At 36.1% G+C, this 18,099-nt stretch overlaps 1 protein-coding gene across 4 annotated transcripts in view; it reads left to right on the top strand.

Moving 5' to 3' along the window:
• The window catches only part of Akt3 (AKT serine/threonine kinase 3), a 244,883-nt gene that overhangs the window by 156,008 nt on the left and 70,776 nt on the right, over nt 1-18,099 (top strand). For all 4 annotated transcript variants that reach the window (XM_028865526.2, XM_028865528.2, XM_028865530.2 and 1 more), the window contains 2 exons: nt 1,051-1,195; nt 7,544-7,675. In XM_028865526.2, coding sequence (XP_028721359.1) covers nt 1,051-1,195; nt 7,544-7,675 — 277 coding nt within the window. The remainder of the gene's footprint in view (nt 1-1,050; nt 1,196-7,543; nt 7,676-18,099) is intronic.

Consider the following 18,099-nt stretch of genomic DNA (forward strand, 5'->3'; position numbering starts at 1 on the left):
CCCATTCATTTCCCTGTCCCTTTGTACCCACCCCCACCCCAAATAAAATAAAATAAAATTTAAGAGATAAAAAGAAAAATCTAATCATGGAAGCTGGTAAAGGGGAGGGTCAGCTCCCTCTCCCGCTGGAGGCAGTAGGGGCAAAGAAGAAGGGCGTCTTTCTCTTAGCCCCATCACCACACCACAGACAAGGGAGGCAGTGCTAGCTGTGCCCTCTTATGCCCTCTGGGCTGGCTTCTGTACCCCTGTCTGCAGGGTCAACTCTACTGTGCTGCCCAGGCAAGGGAGAGGTCCTGTGCCCCTAAGTGCTTCAGCTGCTTCAGGTGTTGAGGGGTAAGGAAAGGAGGGCATTTTCCCTTTCCCACACCACCATATGGCGGATGAGAGGGGCATGACCTGCTCTCTCTCATTCTTACCCTTCAGAGCCAGTTTGTCCATGGCCCTGTGAACAGGGTCAGCTCAATTCTGCTGCCCAAATGAGGTGTAGGACTCTGTCCTGAGTGCTTCAGCTGGTGAAGAGCAGGACCAGTTCTCCCTAGAGTTGCAGCCAATTAGGGGTGAGGCCAGCTCTGTACAGCCCTATTAGTTCACCATAATAGTACCCTTCTGTAGGGCACCACAAGGCACCAGGTGGGCCAATGTTTTCTCCTCAGAGTCTAAAGTGTGAGTCTTCTTGGTCTACTCAGCCCGTCATGGTGCTAGGGGCACCAGGGTCTTTGTTTGACAGTTTACAGTTTGGGGAGGAGTACTGTCACCACAAAGGGTAGCTTAAATTGTGTGTGTGTGTGTGTGTGTGTGTGTGTGTGTGTGTGTGTGTGTGTAATATCTATTTGTAAGCAGATACATTTTGTGCAATAAGTGAACATCATATAAGTGCTACTTCTGACTCTAGGCCTGCAGCAAAAATGCTTTTAGGATTATTATCACCTAGAGATGATGGCAGAAAGGGTGGCTACACAGTAGACTATTTGTATTCATCTTATCAATTATAAAAGGTTTAATTTAAGTAACTTATCTTCTGTTAATGAGAAATTGTACTCACTTTTATAGAGAAGAATGGACAGAAGCTATCCAAGCTGTAGCAGACCGACTGCAGAGGCAAGAAGAGGAGAGAATGAATTGTAGTCCAACTTCACAAATTGATAATATAGGAGAGGAGGAGATGGATGCATCTACAACCCATCATAAAAGAAAGGTAGAAAATAATGACTTATTTTACTTCTAAATACAGTCTTAATATGCTTAAACTGCTTTTGAAAAAGATGTCAGCCAATTTTCTCACTGCATTTATTACTTTGTGAACCTAAAGGACCTGTTGTTTAAAACCTAATAATGCACTAGCACTCAAGTATTGAGTGTTTGTAGACTTACGAAGGAGTGCTGAGTGATGGACTTTAAAGATGACATTTTACCTTGTGGATAACAACATTTTAGAAACTTGGAAATTAAATGTTTTCCTTAAAGTGAAATATCTCTGTGATTTATTTCCATTGCCTTCAGCCTCATCAAAACTACCTATAAAAGTTTATTTTATAAATTATATTCAGGTGTGCAAAAAACAAATACTCAAAGTATTGCCAATTATGTTTTTCACTTGTTTAATTAACTAGTTGATTAATAAATTAATTAATTTTGCAGTGCTGGTATTTTAAACTATGGGGTATACAGATGTTCCTCTACTATAGAACTCTGCCATTTGGTGTTAATATAGTGAGCAGAATTGCTTTTCATGGTAGATTTCCTGTATTCAAATCCTTTCCTTTCCACATGCTATCTATCTATCTGTGAACTTATTGAAATTATATAGTCACAACTTAGAGAATTAATTGACTATGTAAAGTTTTTTCTTTAATTAACATTCTCTACTTGATGACTATGAACATTTTCTGTCTTTTTATTTTTAATTTCCCCCCATTTTATATTACATGCAAAATATGGATAGTTTGCTTTCAAGTGTATCTGTGAACCAAGTGTGTGCAGTGCCTGGGGAGTTGAAAAGAGGGGCATTAGATTCCCTAGAATTGGAGTTACAAATAGTTGTGAGCATCATGTGGGAATCGAACCAAAATTTTCTAGTAGAAGAGCAGCCCATGTGCTTCACTGCTATGTCACCTCTATATGCCCCCTTTTCTGTCCTTTATGTAGACGAATCCTCTCTTTTGTGGTTGTTGGTTTGAATATATATGTCATTATAAGTTGATTTCTTAGTCAGGAAGATGAACATAATCTATCTTGACCCATTTATTAAGATCAGAAATTTCCTTTTCCATGGATGTGTATAACTTGAAGTTTGACTGTGCTAATAAATTTGAATCAAGTTCCAGTTAATCTCGTCCTTTGAATTTTAAACTACTGCATTAAAAAGCAAGCTATACCAGCTCTACCCTGTTTAATTTTTCTGGAATTCTAAATATATGCTTAACAGATCAGTAAGATACTGTTAAGCCAGGAATTGAAAATGATGACTTTGTAACACTGTAAATTGATGTACTATATCCAATCAATGGAAGGATATTAACTATAAGTATGGACATTGATCAGCAATAATATTGAATAGACACACAATTTTAAAAGGTAATAGTGGAAATATGTGAGGGTATTTTCTTGAGAAGACTAGTTATAAATGATAACTGAATCATACTTTTTTCATAATTACTAAGTTGAATATAATTCTTCTTTATCACTAACCACTAATAAGTGTTTATTTTGTGCTTATTTTCCAGTAGGCTCTGAGCAGTACTTTTGCATATATCATAGCCATTTAAAAGTCATTTGAGGTATAGACAGTTAATATGCCATTTTATAGTTGAGACATCTGATAATACAAGTTAAATATCATACTCAAATATCTAAATCTTTTAATTATACATTATATAACCTCACTGTGTAACATTTTTTTGGATCATACATCAGCAGAACGTTAATATTGTAAAATAGTGGTAGAACGTGAAGATCCCTGAATCCTAATGCGTGGGTAGATCTCCTAACTCATCTTTTAGCTTCTTTATCTATCAAAATGGGGTAATTATTATACCTAACTCATGTACTTGTGAGTCTTAAATTGAGGGGATATTTTGCATTTAAATATAGTAAGTATAAAGTCAGTGTTAATGATTGTAGTTAGTATCCTACTTTGTCTCATAAAAGTAATTGTCTTTCTATAGATTGTCTTAGAATTATTTACTGAAACTTGAATTTAAAAATAAAAACTTAGCTGGGCAGTGGTGGCGCACGCCTTTAATCCCAGCACTCAGGAGGCAGAGGCAGGCGGATCTTTGTGAGTTCGAGGCCAGCCTGGGCTACCAAATGAGTTCCAGGAAAGGCGCAAAGCTACACAGAGAAACCCTGTCTCAAAAAACCAAAAAAAAAAAAAAAAAAAATAAAAAAAATAAAATTAAATTAAAAATAAAAATAAAAACTTGCTAGAATTTTTTTTTCAGTGTTGGAGATTGAACCTAGGACCTCATACATGTTATGCAAATCCTGTACTACTGAGCTGTATTTATGGTTACTTTTTATTCTTTTAAGTTTTTAGATAGGTTCTCACTAAGTTGTCTAGAGTGGCCCTGAGCCCATGCTCTATCCCAGATTGGATTTCACTTATAAAACCCCTGGCCCAGCTTCACAAGTAGCTGGGCGTACAGGTCTCTGCTACAGGCTCAGCTGATAGAAATATTTTTAATGTATTTGAGGCTCGAGGTCTTAACCATATATGACTCCCATTGTTTTTTTTTATATATATATATAATTTTAAGTGTATATAGTAATTTTAAATAAATTTAAATCACAGGAGTATAAAAAATGAATGTTTGTACCACTGGCTTCTCTGTATTAAGTCCAATAGTTTAAAGTGTCTAATATTAAAGTTACATATATGATAACTAGATTTAAGAACTGTTTCCTAGATGTGCATCAGTCACCATGAAAAGAATTGTGATTTACATTTTTTAAAAAATTTTGGACTTAAACCCTTTTGAAATAAACAAGTTTTCATACTTGGCAAAATACTTTTTTTTTTTGGAAAATGGACAATACTATTCAGAGGACACTTAATGGTCAAGGTAGCTATGCTGAGAGTAGTCTTGACTTCTGCCTCTTGGCCATGCACAATTTGATGTGTTTCCAGAGTAGAGTATTGCCAAAGTATTTGTTGAAACACCTAGGACTCTGTTGCCACAGTATTTGTCCAAGCACCAGGACTCTTGAAAAGGGAGACACTGCATAATGGAGAAAAGAGACAAGGTCTGACAATCAAATTTAAATACCCTTCTTTTTGAAGATGTTTCAAAGGAATGTGTATGATTTGAATATGTTTGTAAGGCTTTTGTTGTGTGTAGACACTGATTTCTTTGCTTAAAATGGCCAGTTTTAAGGGATTCATATTTCTGAAGATTATCCATGCCTCCATCTAGTGATGCTTTCTTCTGTGTCTCTGTAGATGTACGTGTGTATATTTGTGTGTGTGTGTGTGTGTGTGTGTGTTCTTCTGTGTATGTGTGTGTGTGTTCCTTTGTGTGTGTGTGTAGACGTGTATACCTGCTATGTAGCCCAGGCTAGCTTTGTATCTATTATGGGCCTATAATTTTTGGGTAATAGGTTTGTATTGTCATGCCTAGCCTTTTAATTGCTTCCTCTTTTTCGTTAATCATTAACATTTTTTTTTTTTTTTTGGTTTTTTGAGACAGGGTTTCTCTGTGTAGCTTTGCGCCTTTCCTGGAGCTCACTTGGTAGCCCAGGCTGGCCTTGAACTCACAGAGATCCACCTGGCTCTGCCTCCCGAGTGCTGGGATAAAGGCGTGCGCCACCAACGCCCGGCAATCATTAACATTTTTATCATATCTTTTTTTGTATCACCAAAAGGAAAACATTTTGGAATAGCTTCTATTTCACTTTGCAAATATTAGGTAGTTTCTGCGTATGCCATTCTGAGCATGTACATTTGCTATAAAGGCCCTTTTAATTTGTTGACGCTCTGTCAACATAGATACATTAACTGTTTTTGGTGATATCATTTAGAATACTACTTAACTAATATTAGTTTCTGTGTAAATTCCTTTTTCAGAAGATTGACAAACTGACAGAAACTGAAATTCAGTTGAAGACTGCTATATTATTTTACTTTTTTTGCCTCTTGTCCCAAAAAATTGCAACCTTCAAGGATCGTAGTAATGTTTTATGTATGTTGCTTTTCATCTGAAAATGTCACAAAGCAATTTACAAATTATTTTCCTATTTTTGTCTCCAAGACTTAGAGATAACAATAGTATTTAGTAATTGTGTGTATTAGTATCATTTTTAGTGGTTTTAGATGAAAAATAAAGAAGGTACTATATGCTATGTTGAACAATAAAATGAATTTTGGCTTGGTTACCAGATTTTACCTGTTTATTGCCATGAAAATAGCAGAAACAGTAGCTATGTTATTTCATATGGTTTTGTTGCTAGATGGGCTATTCTGCTGTTCTTGCATAGATCTTCAAACAATTTATTTTTGCCTGCCCATGTGCTGGCCTTGAAAAATCCAAAGAAAACTTTCTTTTATGTCCCAGGGTTTGGTGTTGACTTTTGCCTTCATGGTTTCTGCACTTTCTCTCTGTGCACGTGGTATCTTCTCTTACAGGCTCTTGGTGTGTAGTTCTTCCTTCAACAAGGTAACCTCAGCTTCCACACAGAAGGAAAGCCATCTCTTGAGAGTTTCTAAGAGAGAAAAATTTTAAGTGCCATGTCTAAAGGCTGGCTCTGGAACTGGCATAGACTATTTGATCAAATAGTTTAAGGAGCCATGAATTTGAAAGAGAGCAGGAACGTACAAGGAGGGGCTGGAAAGCGAAAAGGGAATGGGGAATTTGTGTGCTTACTTACTATTAAAAATGCCACGGGGGGGGGGGGTCAGGATCATGATGGGAAATCTACAGAGACAGCTGAACCAAGCACACAGGAACTCATGAACTTTAGACGGACAGCTGTGGAACCTGCATGGGACTGGACTAGGCCCTCTGCATACAGGAGAGAGATGTGTAGCTGGGTCTGTTTGAGGGCCCCTGGCAGTGTGCTCAGGATCTATCCCGAGTGCATGAGCTGGCTTTCTTGACCCTGTTACCTATGGTCGGACACTCACCCTTGATGCAACAGGGAGGGCCTTGGTCCTGCCTCAGCTGAATGTACCAGGCTTAGCTGTCCCCCCATGGGAGAACTTACCTTTTGGAGGAGGGGACTAGGGGTAGGTCGAGAAGACAGGGACGGGGGCAGGGGGGACATTCAGGAGGAGGGATGAGAGAGGGATCTGTGGTTGGTATGTAAAATGAATAAAAAAAAATTAAAAAGATAGAGACTGAGAGTTGGGGAGGGAGGAAGTGAGAGGAAGTGGGTGAATATAGGAAAGAGATGGACTGCTGCTTGGTGGCAACAAGACAGTCATATTTGGGGTCTCATAGTTTGGTCCTTATCCTCTGAGTTTTTAAATCTGTTAGTTAAATGAAATATGTCTAGCTATCTATCATTTTTCTAAATGACTGTAACTGTTTTCCACATATGTGCATCTACATTTGATTTATAATTAAATCAATAAGTATATGTTATTTCTCCTGCTCTCTTTTTGACATTTACTTTTCCTTTGAACTAGATGTGTTAAGACATTATAATTTGACATTTGGTTAAAATTACCCAAATTATAGGCAAGTGATACTAAAATTGAATGTAGCCATTCATTTATGAAATATTTAAAATGGTTTTTAATGTCAGAGTGATTCTGGCCTCAAGAAGTGAATTGAAAAATATTTTTCTCATTCTGGTTTTCAAGAAGAGTTTGTGCAGAATTGGTAACATTTTTTTCTTTAAATGTTTTGGACCTTTCCTTATTGTAAAAAGTTTTAGTACAAATTCAGTTCTTATATAGGGCTGTTCAGCTTATCTTTTACTTTGTCAGTGGGCTTTTACTGTTTGTGATGTAAGTAATTTGCTTACTTTATTTCAGTGTCAATTTTACTGGCATAAAGCTGCTCTTATGGTCCCTTTAATACCTGTAGGTTTTGTAGTGATGCCACCTTTATCATTTCATGTTGATAATTTTATTTTTTTTTTGTCTATCTTCCTGATCAATGGCTGGAAATTGACACTTTCTTTTGTTCTTTTCTCCTGTTTCTTTGAAAAATCCTTCTTTGCTTGTGTTTTAAAATGTTTATGTGTGCGTTCTTAGATATCACTTCTTTTGAGGTAGCACTTAATTTAAAAAAAGTCTGAGAACTGGGAAATACTTTTTAAAAACCTTATTTTTAAAAAACGTTCTGTCAGTTAACTAATAATTTGACTGATGGAGAAATTCTAGGTTCAAAATAATTTCTAAAAAGTCTGAAAACTCCATTATTTTCAGTATTTAAGGTTGCTCAAGAAACAACCAATAGTAGTATGTTTTTTTTTTTTTATTTTGAAATTGGTCTAGAAATTAGTAGGATCAATATCGAGTTTACAGTACAAGTATTACAAGCAGACTAACAATAAATTGTGTCAACTATTTGATTGTGGTTTTCTACTTTATATTTTTCAGACAATGAATGATTTTGACTATTTGAAACTACTAGGTAAAGGCACTTTTGGAAAAGTAATTTTAGTTCGAGAGAAGGCAAGTGGAAAATACTATGCTATGAAGATTCTGAAGAAAGAAGTCATTATTGCAAAGGTAACTTGAAAAAAGCTTTTTAGTATGAACATATATCTGTGCACATTCTTGTAAATGGTATGGAGATTTCATGAAGCAATCAAAACATTGAGTTTAAACTATTACCTGGTAGTAGACAACAGTGTTCGTTTTAAGGTTTTCAGCAGTGTATAGTATTATGTAAATTTTAGTGAAGCTGTTTTATTCCATTGAGGAAATATTTCATTTGTTAATTTGAAGGAATGTTTTAACTATATATTTATGATCCACATCACTAATTACGTTAGTGTTGCTTTCACTATTTTTCCATTATGTGTATGTGCCATATCAATTTCATTCCCCATTCATCAGTTGACAGACATGTAGGTGGTGTTTATTTCCTAGCTATTATGCAAAGAGCAGCAGTGAACACGGCTGAGCAGAACCTGTGGAGTGGGCTGTTGTCCTTTGGTCATATGCCAGGAAGTGGTATATGTGGGTCGTATGGTAGTTTTATTTTTAGCTTTTTGGGAACTCTACCACAATGATTTCCAGAGTGGCTAGATCAGCTTGCAACCCCACTAACAGTGAAGGTGGGTCCCTCTTTCCTTACATTCCCCCACCATTGTTTTTTCATTTGTTTTGTTGATCTTTGCCGACTGAGATTGGTAAGATGAAATTTCAAAGTTGTTTTGATTTGCATTTCCCTAATTGCTAGATAGTAAGAATGTTTTTGAGTGATTTTTTTTTAAGCCATCCCCACCCTTATTTTGAGAACTTTTTGTTTAGATCTCAGGCCTGTTTGTTTGTTTGTTTGTTTTTGAATGAGTCATTTGTTTTTATACTCTTGGTTTTTGAATTCTTTATATATTCTGGATATTAATCCTCTGTCAGATGTAGAGCTAGTGAAGATTCTCTCTGTTTTGTGTCCTCCTCTTCATCTGGTTGGTTGTTTCTTTAGCCATGCAGAAGCTATTTGGTTTTATGAAGTCCCACTTATCACTTGCTGCCCTTAATTCTTGGGCAAAAGGAGTATTCCGAAGTCCTTTCTGTACCTGTGTCCTGTAGGGTGCTGCCTGTGCTTTCTTCTAACAGTTCCAGTGTTTCAGGTTTACATTTAAGTCTTTGAACCATTTGGAAACAGTTTCTGTGCAAAGATGGGGGCTAATTTCATTCTTCTGCATGTGGACATTCAATTTTCCCAGCACCATTTATGAAGATGCATTCTTTTCTAGAGCATGTTTTTATCATCTTTGTCAAATATTAAATGGCTGAAGTTACATGTATTCATGTTTGAATTTTCAATCCTGTCCCAATGTCCTATATGTTTGTTTTTATGTCAGGACTATATTTTTATTACTGTGGTCCTGTAATATATCTTGAGATCTGGAATGGAATCCCTCCAGAATGGAATCCCACCAGAATTGTTTGTTTGTTTGCTTGCTTGCTCAGGATTGTTTTGTCTATACAGGGTCTTTTGTGGTTTCTTATAAATTTTAGGATTTTTTTTTCTCTTTCTCTGAAGAGGAGGAGGAGATTTTGATTGGGATTGAAATTTATAAATACCTTTGATGGAGTGGTAATTTTCACACCATTAATTCTACCAATTCATAAGCCTGGGATGCCTTTCCATTTCCTAGTGTCTTTATTTCTTTCTTCAGAGGTTTAAAATATTTATTGCAAAGGTCCTTCACTTCCTTGGATAGGTTTATTGCTAGATATTGTATTTTCTTGGAGGCTGTTGTGAATGGGAGTAGATCCATGACACCTTTTTATGGCTATTTGTTGTTGATGTATAGAAAAACTATTGATGTGTACAAGTTGATCCATTATCTTTCCACTATTGATGAATTTATCATTTCTAGAAGGCTTCTGGTAGAATTTTTGGGATCTTTCATATATAGTGTCATGCTGTGTGCAATGCAAATAAGGATGATTGATTTTAACTTTTTTTTTTTTTTTTTTGGATCTTTAATTTTCTTCTCTTACCTGATTGCTCCAGCTAGTACTTCAAGTGCAGTGGAGGAGTTGGGAGAGTGGACATCTCTGTGTGATTTCTGTCTTCAGTGGGGTTGACTTAGGTTTTCCATTTAGGTTGCTGTTGACTATGCGTTTCTAATTTATAGCTATAACTCTTAGTTTGGGTTACAATTGCTATGATAAAATACCATGATCAAAAAGCAGGTTGGGGAGGAAAGAGGTTTCTTTGGCTTATACTTCCACATCATAGTCCATTGTTGAAGGAGTCAGGACAGGAACTCAAGTAGTGCTGGTTCCTGGAGACAGGAGGCCATGAGGGGCATGACTTACTGGCTTGCTCTACATGGCTTGCTTAGCCTGCCTTTTTATAGATCCCAGTATCACAGCCAAGGGGTGGCCCCACCCACAATGGGCTGAACCCTCCTACTTCAATCATTAATTAAGAAAATGTTCCATAAGCTTGCCTACTACTCGATCTTGTGGAGACGGTTTCTCAATTGAGGCTCCCTTCTCCCTGGTGAGTAACTTGTGTCAAATTGAAATAAAAACTAGCCAGGGCAATAGCTTTTATTATTATGAGGAGTAGTATTTCCTTTAGTCCTGTTTTTTTTTTTTTTAATAGGACTTTTATCGTGAAGCCACATTGGAGTTTATCAAAGGCCTTTCTGCATCTATTGAGATGATCATATGTTTTTTTTTTCAAATCTTTAAGTCCATTATGAAGTTTGTTTATGTTTTTGTTGGTGTTTTTGTTGTTGTTTTGCTTGTTTGTTTTTGAGTGAGGGTTTCTCTGTCCTGGAACTGACTTTGCAGACCTCAAACTCAGAGCTCCACCTGCCTCTGCCTCCCAAGTCCTGGGGCTAGAGGAGTACTCCAACACTCGTGGCTACATATTTTGACTTTCTGTGTATAAGCCACCCTTACATCTCAAAGCCAGCTAGGCCACAGTTGATAATCTTTTTGCTATTTAGGTCTGTATTTGGTTTGTAAGTATTTTATTGAGCTCTTTTTGAATCTGTATTCATTAGGGATGTTGGCCTCTAGTTTTCTGTTTTTGTTGTGTCTTTGCCTGGGTTTGGTATTAGAGTGATATTGGTCACATAGAAGCTCGAATGCTTCTTCTGTTTGTATCTGTTTGAATTATTTAGAAAGGATGTAAGTCCGTCTGCGCCTGGACAGTTTTAGTTGGAAACTTGTTTGTTTGTTTTTGCTTTTTCAAGACAGGGTTTCTCTGTATAGCCCTGGCTGTCCTGGAACTCAGATCCGCTTGCCTCTGTGTCCTGAGTACTGGGATTAAAGGCATGTGCCCCTCCACAGGAAATCTTTTTTATTAGTATTTTAATCTCCTCATTTGTTATGGGTCTGTTTAGGTTGTTTACTATTTGGCTTAATTTTGGTGGTTTGGCTGAATCTACAAAGTCATCAGTTTCTTTTAGGTTCTCCAATTTAATGGAATACAGATTTTTAAAGTATTCCTTTATCTTATTGAAATTCTTTGGTATCTCCTGTAATGTTTCCCTGTTCATTTCTGATTCTATTCATTTGAATCTTCTCTTTCTTTCTTTTGATTAGTTGGGCCAAATGTCTGTCCACTTTTTTCCCCCTATGTTCTCAAAGAACTAGGTCTTAGATTCATCAATTCTTGATATTGTTTTATTTCTATTTCATTACTTTCTCCTTTTTTTCTTTTATTTCCTGTCGTCTGCTGGGTTTAGATTCAGTTTGCTTTTGTTTTTCCAAGTTTTCTGAGTTGCATCATTAATTAATTAATTGAATTTTTTGTGCTCTGATTTTTTTAATGTAGGCCCTTAGAGCTATATGCATTTCTCTGATGGACTGCTTTCAATGAGTCCTACAGGTTTGTGTTGCTTTATTTTTCTTTCATTTAGTCCCAGGAAAATTTTTCTTTCCTTCTTGATTTTTTTTATTTGACCCTTTTATCATTCAGTAATGGGTTGTGTATTTACTAGAAATTTGCTTTCAATTTTAAGTTTTATTGAATAATGATCACATGATACTTGGTGTTATTTCAGTTTTTCTGAATTTGTAAAGATTTGTCTGTGTATCAGGTCATACTGGTACACATAATTTTTTAAAAGAATTTTAGAGAAGCTTCTGTGTGCTGCTGAGTAAAATGTATATCTTTTGGTGTTTATTTAGAATATTCTATAGATATCTGTTAAGGCTATTGATATGTAATTCCATTTAATTCTGACTTTTTTCTGTTCATTTTTTGTCTAGATGACCTGTTTATTGGAGAAAATGGGGTATTGAAATCATGAACTATTCAAGGGTTGATGTTAATCTGTGTCTTTAAATCTAATAATACTTTTATTTTTTTTTAAATTACGTGAACTGGAGTGTGGTGCATATATATTTGGGATATTTGGTTAACTGTTACCTTCACTAGAAGGTAACAATAGATAGATGAAATGTCTATCTCTTCTGATTACTTTTAGTTTGAAGTCAGTTTTGTCAGTTAGGATAGTTATGCCTACTTACTTCTTGGTCCTATTTGATTGGAATTCTTTTGTTCATCCTTTTACTCTAAGGCAGCGCCTATCTCTTAAACTAAGATGTGGGCCTTGAGAGGTGGCTCAGAAGTTAAGAGCACTGACTGCTTTTCCAGAGGACTCAGGTTCAATTCCCAGTGCCACATGGCAGCTCACAACTGTCTGTAACTCCTCTTCCAGGGTATCTGACACCCTCACACAAACATACATGCAGGCAAAACCCAATGTACAAAAAATTCAAATAAATAAATTATAACACTAAGAAGTGTTTCTTGTAGACAACAGATAGATGAATTTTGTTTCTTATTACATTCAGCCATCCTTTGTTATTAATTGGATAATTGAGGCCATTGATATTTAAAGTTATCATTGAAACGTGTGTGTTGATCCTAGTCATTGTGGTGTTATATTTTGGTATTGTTATTTATGTTCTCAGTAGAACTTGCTTAGTAGTTAGTCTTCTGTAGCTAGAGTTTTCCTGCCTTACCCACAGTCAGGACAAATCTTTGTCACCTGCCAGTCCCACAGCCGCTCAGACCCATCCAAGTAAACACAGAGACTTATATTGCTTCAAACTGTATGGCCGTGGCAGGCTTCTTGCTAGCTGTTCTTATAGCTTAAATTAGTCCATTTCCATAAATCTATACCTTGCCATGTGGCTGGCGGCTTATGGGTGTCTTCACATGCTGCTGGTCATGGCAGCAGCTGGCAGTCTGCCTCAGCCTTCTGCTTCCCAGAATTCTCCTCTCTCCTTGTCCCTCTTACTTCCTGCCTGGCCACTGGCCAATCAGTGTTTTATTTATTGACCAATCAGAGCTCTTTGCCATACAGACTATCCCCAGCACTGTCTTCAGTCCTGTGGCTATGTTCACTTCTCGGTTCAGCACTAGATGTTTCTTCCTGTCTTTCCTTTAGGTTTGTTTTTTTGGATATAAAATTTTAGGCTACTCATATCATGGAACATTTTATATCTCCTTTAATTATGACAGATAGTTTTGCTCAACAGTATTTTAGGTTGGCTGTCATACTCTTTTAGGACTTACAGACTCTTCTGGCTTTCAAAGTTGCCATTGAGAAATCAGCTGTTATTCTGATAGATTTTCCTTTATATGTGACTTTCTCCTCCTGCAGCTTTCAAAACATTTTCTTCATTAGGTATACTTAGTGTTTTAAATGTGATATGCTAGGGGCGTTTTCTTTTCTGGTCTTGTCTATTTGTTGTTCTGTGTCTTTTTTGCATTTGTGTCTTTAGTTTGGTGAAAATTTTATCTTTAATCTTGTTGAAGATCTGGTCTATGTCATTTATCTGGGATTCTTCTCATTTATTGCTATAAATAGAATGTTTAGTCTTTTCGTGGTGTCCCACATTTCCTGTATGTTCCTTTTCTGTGTTTTTTTAAAAAAAATTTATATTCTTCATTTATTTGTTCAAGTTTTTCTATTTCATCTTTGAGGACTGATATTTTATCTTTTGCTTGATCCATTCTATTTGTAAGGTTGTCCTTTGAGTTTTCTATCTGGGTTCTTGGTATTTTCTTTTCCATCTTCATTTCAACTTGAGTCCTCTTCAGTGTTTCTCTTTACTGAACTTCATTTTAAAATTCTGGATTGTTTTCATCATTTCTCTCAGCCTTACATTTATGTTTCCTTAGGTATCACTCATGCATTTGTTTTAAGTTCTTTTCTTTTTAAATTCATTGAGCTGTTTATTTCTTTCTTCTTTAAGTTCCTTGAAATATTTAATGAAGTTCATGATTTTTGTTTTGTTTTGTAATTCTTTGACCTGGAGTTCATCTAGGTAATTTTCATTGGCACACATTTTTGAAGGATGGCTGGGTTTGGAGGCAGGTAGACATTGCCTTAATCTTTCATATTGTTTGTATTTGCTTCTTTTGTGGGCTTTTGTTAGTTCTGTGTCTAACATGGACAGAGAAGGTTGGGACAGAACAGAGGATGTGCAGATCCAGTTAGGCCTAGAGGGTAGAAGTGGCTTAGGTGGAATGCAGTCTTGTTGACACAGGGAACTGGGATGGTGTTTTGGATGTACATCATAGTCAAAGCCTGGAATGTGGAGGTAGATCTAGGGTTGAGAAAGGTATATGGGGGAGAGGATCAGACAGACTCATTGGAATAGACACTGGAAAATGATATGCAGGATCTGTCTGAGTAGAGAGGTTGTATATGGCGTGGGAAGAGACTGGGTGAGGCAGGGTGGGTCCTGCCTAAAACCTAGTGGTGGAAGGCTGTACAGGTAAGGATGGCAGAGTAGGCTTGAGCAGTGGGTGGGGGCCTAGGCTAGATCTCTACGTGGTTGGGGGAAGGTGTGTTGAGGGAAGGCTCATAAGGACTCAGCTGGAGACTGAAGAAGGATGTGTAGGATCAGGCTGGTTGGAGAGATTAGATATGGCCATTTGTTGAAATTTGAGATAAACACTTTAGTTCCTTCTAATTTCTTTGTGTGTGTGTTCTATAGTAGTTTTCTTTATAGATTCTAGGGTAATTATAATTACTATTTTGAAGCCAGAATATTCAGACTAGAAACATTTTGATAATGTACAAAAACTTTTTCAATAGACTTATCTTTGTCACCTCTCAGTTATTACTGTCTTTAAATTACACTTTTTTATATTATGTGAATGTATTTATTTCTTGATATTTACAAAAACACAAAGTGACATTGCAATCCAAGATAATAACTTCTCTAGTGTATTATTTCACACTCTTGACCTTTAGTAGAGGTCTTTCTCTCTTCATACAGCCTCAAGTTACTGTCTAATATTCTTTGATTCCACACAGAAAGATTCAGCTTTGTCATTTAGTATAGTGCAGCTTTAGGGGTAAAGTAGCTCACTCAGTTTATGGCGTATCTCAGAGACGCCATAATTTAGGCTTGGTTCAGTTTTTCAGCAAATGTACTGTCAGCTGTGCTGTAATTTTTCTTCTGAGTGCTCAACTTTGGTTTTGAGTTTCTTTCATTAATTTATTTTTTAGCTTGTTTTTATGCCCTTTGACATATTTTTATCCTTTGACTATTATAATCTCTCTCCATTTTTAGCAAGTAGGAGTAGATAGTAAAACATACAGAGTATTCATTTATTTTTTATGAGAATAGCTAGCTAAGTAAATCCCACTCTTACTCCTAGAGTGTTTTTATAATAAAAATAGAAATGCCCTTTGATACTAAGTAGTTATTTTTGGAAAGGTTTGAATCCCAGGTATGGTGATTGACACCTCTTGTTGGACATTCTTGGAGGCCAGAACTTTTTTCCTCCCATATACTGTTAAAGTAAAATATGTACATGCATATTTCCTAATGTATGTAGGAAAATTTGTGTTCCGTTTTTATTCATCAAGTAAATGCACACTCTGTTAGTTTACCTTTTCACACATGAATGTGAACAGACTCCTGAGCATCACCAAACAGATGAAAAAATTTGGAAGATTTAGAATAATTCATAAGCCACAGTAGAGTTGATGCTAGTGGAAACAACATAGAGAAGATGAGTTGTCAGCCGTGGACTAGTGTTTCATAGAGAGGTCTAAGTATGAAACAAAAAATAGGCTTGTGAAACAGCGTAAGAAAGAACAGTTGTAAATCTAATTATGATTACTATAGTGAAAAGAAAATAATGAAAGAGTTAGAAACAGATTTTGGAGTATATCTGGGAATGAGAAACCAAAAACAGAGAAATGGAGAATATTTAGAGAATAACTTCAACATGAAGACTCATTCAAACGAAATACAATATCTATGCGAGTTTAAAGTAAAAGTAATAAAGTCAAGATATACGATGTGCCAGAACTGAAGATTTTAGACTGGAAGGGTCGAGTGCATGCTGGCGAGGAAAGGAAGCAGCTCGCTTATACCTAGGTCTACATGTTCAGGATCCTCTGAATGTCAAGGCCATGTGCTTTGCAGCTGAAGAAGTGCTGAGGACTATAGTGACAGAATCTTGATGGCAGTCAAAGAGGGCATGACACTCCATCCAAGTAGTAGTTGAAACAGAAGCATCAAGAATAAATAGCAAACATGGTACTTGAGAATGGTGATTCACTGTTTATAGATACCCTCCCCTCTTCAAGTAGGTAAAAACATCTTGAGAAGACAAATTAAGGAATAATGTGAAAGCAAATAGAGAGGGAAGAAATGTTAGAAATTTGAAACTAGTCCAGTGCTCAAATTTTAGGATGCGGCGGGGGGCGGGGGAGGGGCTTAGAGCCATGATTTAGAGCTTGATAAGTATGGCATATCTCATAAAAAGCAAGCAGGCAAGTAGGACTAGGCTTGTGGAGACATTGAGCAAGTAAACAGTGATCCTTGGAAGTTACTGTGCTTTGATTAAAACAGTGTGCCTTCTGCACTTGTGCTCTTGTGTATAATACTCACTTCATTTTTTTCTTCCATTTCATTTATTACTCTGGAGGGAGGGAGGAAATAAATGCCTTCATACACAAAATATTCTCATGTCAGCCAGCTTGTGACAGAGTCAATCATAGGACACCTGTTGCCAATATACAGAAAATAATGTGAATGGAACAAGGATCTGGTTACGTAGACATTGAGATGTTTGAAGATAGGAGGCAGGTGAAGTAGAAATGAGCATTATATTGGAGGTACAGACGGACTAATACTGTTTGATCTATGCTTGAGAAATTATATTCTGTAAATTTCAACTTACTAATAAAATCATAATCATAAACCCAGGTTTCACCTTTGGATCTTTGTTAGTGGTATAAATGTATTCCTGTTTCATTTTTAATTAATATCCTATTTTCTTTCCTTCTCTTGTTTTTTCTCATTCACACAAACAACTGTCATAAAACTGAGTGAGCAAATGAAGGAAGAATTTTAGGCCATTTATCTTGGAGGGTTATTAATAAAATTGGAAAAAATGATTGTGCCTCATGCCCTCAGGAAATAGTCTCCTTCTAAACTTCTTACTCTGAAAGAAATTAGTCTTGAAGACTCATTGTTAATATTTCAGGATGGTTGAATATATGGAAATCTGTACTTCAAAGGCATTTTTATAAGAACATTATTCTTTTAAATTTTAGTACTTCTAAAACTCTTCATTTGTAATTATCATCAACAAATGAATTTTTAAATAAGCATCGCATTGTTTTAGCCACTAAGTTTTGCCACTGTTATTTTTAACTTCTTGTTTTGACATGTTTCTTTTAACTGTGATTAAAAATTATTGGCATCTGTGTTTACTTCTTAGCTTGTATGTACCATATCTTCATAGAAAAACTAATTAGTATGTGAAATACAGTACCATTAAACTTGCATTAATGGGAAATTTCTAACCTCAAATACAAATTATGATAGAAAATACATTTTAAAGTATTAATTTGTCTATCCTGTTACCTCTCAATTGTGTTCTTATATATATAAGATATATAAGAATATATATATAAGAATATATATATTCTATTATCAGCTTGATACAGTACAAATTCTTATCCTAATAGTGAAATGTTTCATTTAGGCTTGCTCAGTGATTGGGTAAAACCAAAACTTATTATAAGCCACAGTCATCCTAGGGTCCCTCCTGCTATGTAGCCTCCCTGGTTCTGTGGGTTGCAGTCTGATTGTTCTTTGCTTTATATCTAGTATCCACTTATGAGTGAGTACATACCATGTTTGTCCTTCTGGGTTTGGTTATCTCCCTCAGGATGATGTTTTCTAGTTCCATTCATTTGCCTGCAAATTTCATGCTGTCATGGTTTTTTTCTGCTGGGTAGTACTCCATTGTGTGTATGTACCACATTTTCTTAATCCATTCTTCAGTTGACGAGCATCTAGGTTGTTTCCAGCTTCTGGCTATTACGAATAGTGCTGCAATGAACATAGTTGAGCATGTATCTTTGTAGTATGATTGAGTATTCCTTGGGTATATGCCCAAGAGTGGTATGGCTGGGTCTTGAGGTAGATTGATTCTCAATTTTCTGAGAAATTGCCATACTGATTTC

The sequence above is a fragment of the Peromyscus leucopus genome, chromosome 15 (genome assembly GCF_004664715.2).
Source record: "Peromyscus leucopus breed LL Stock chromosome 15, UCI_PerLeu_2.1, whole genome shotgun sequence".
NCBI lineage: Eukaryota > Metazoa > Chordata > Mammalia > Rodentia > Cricetidae > Peromyscus > Peromyscus leucopus.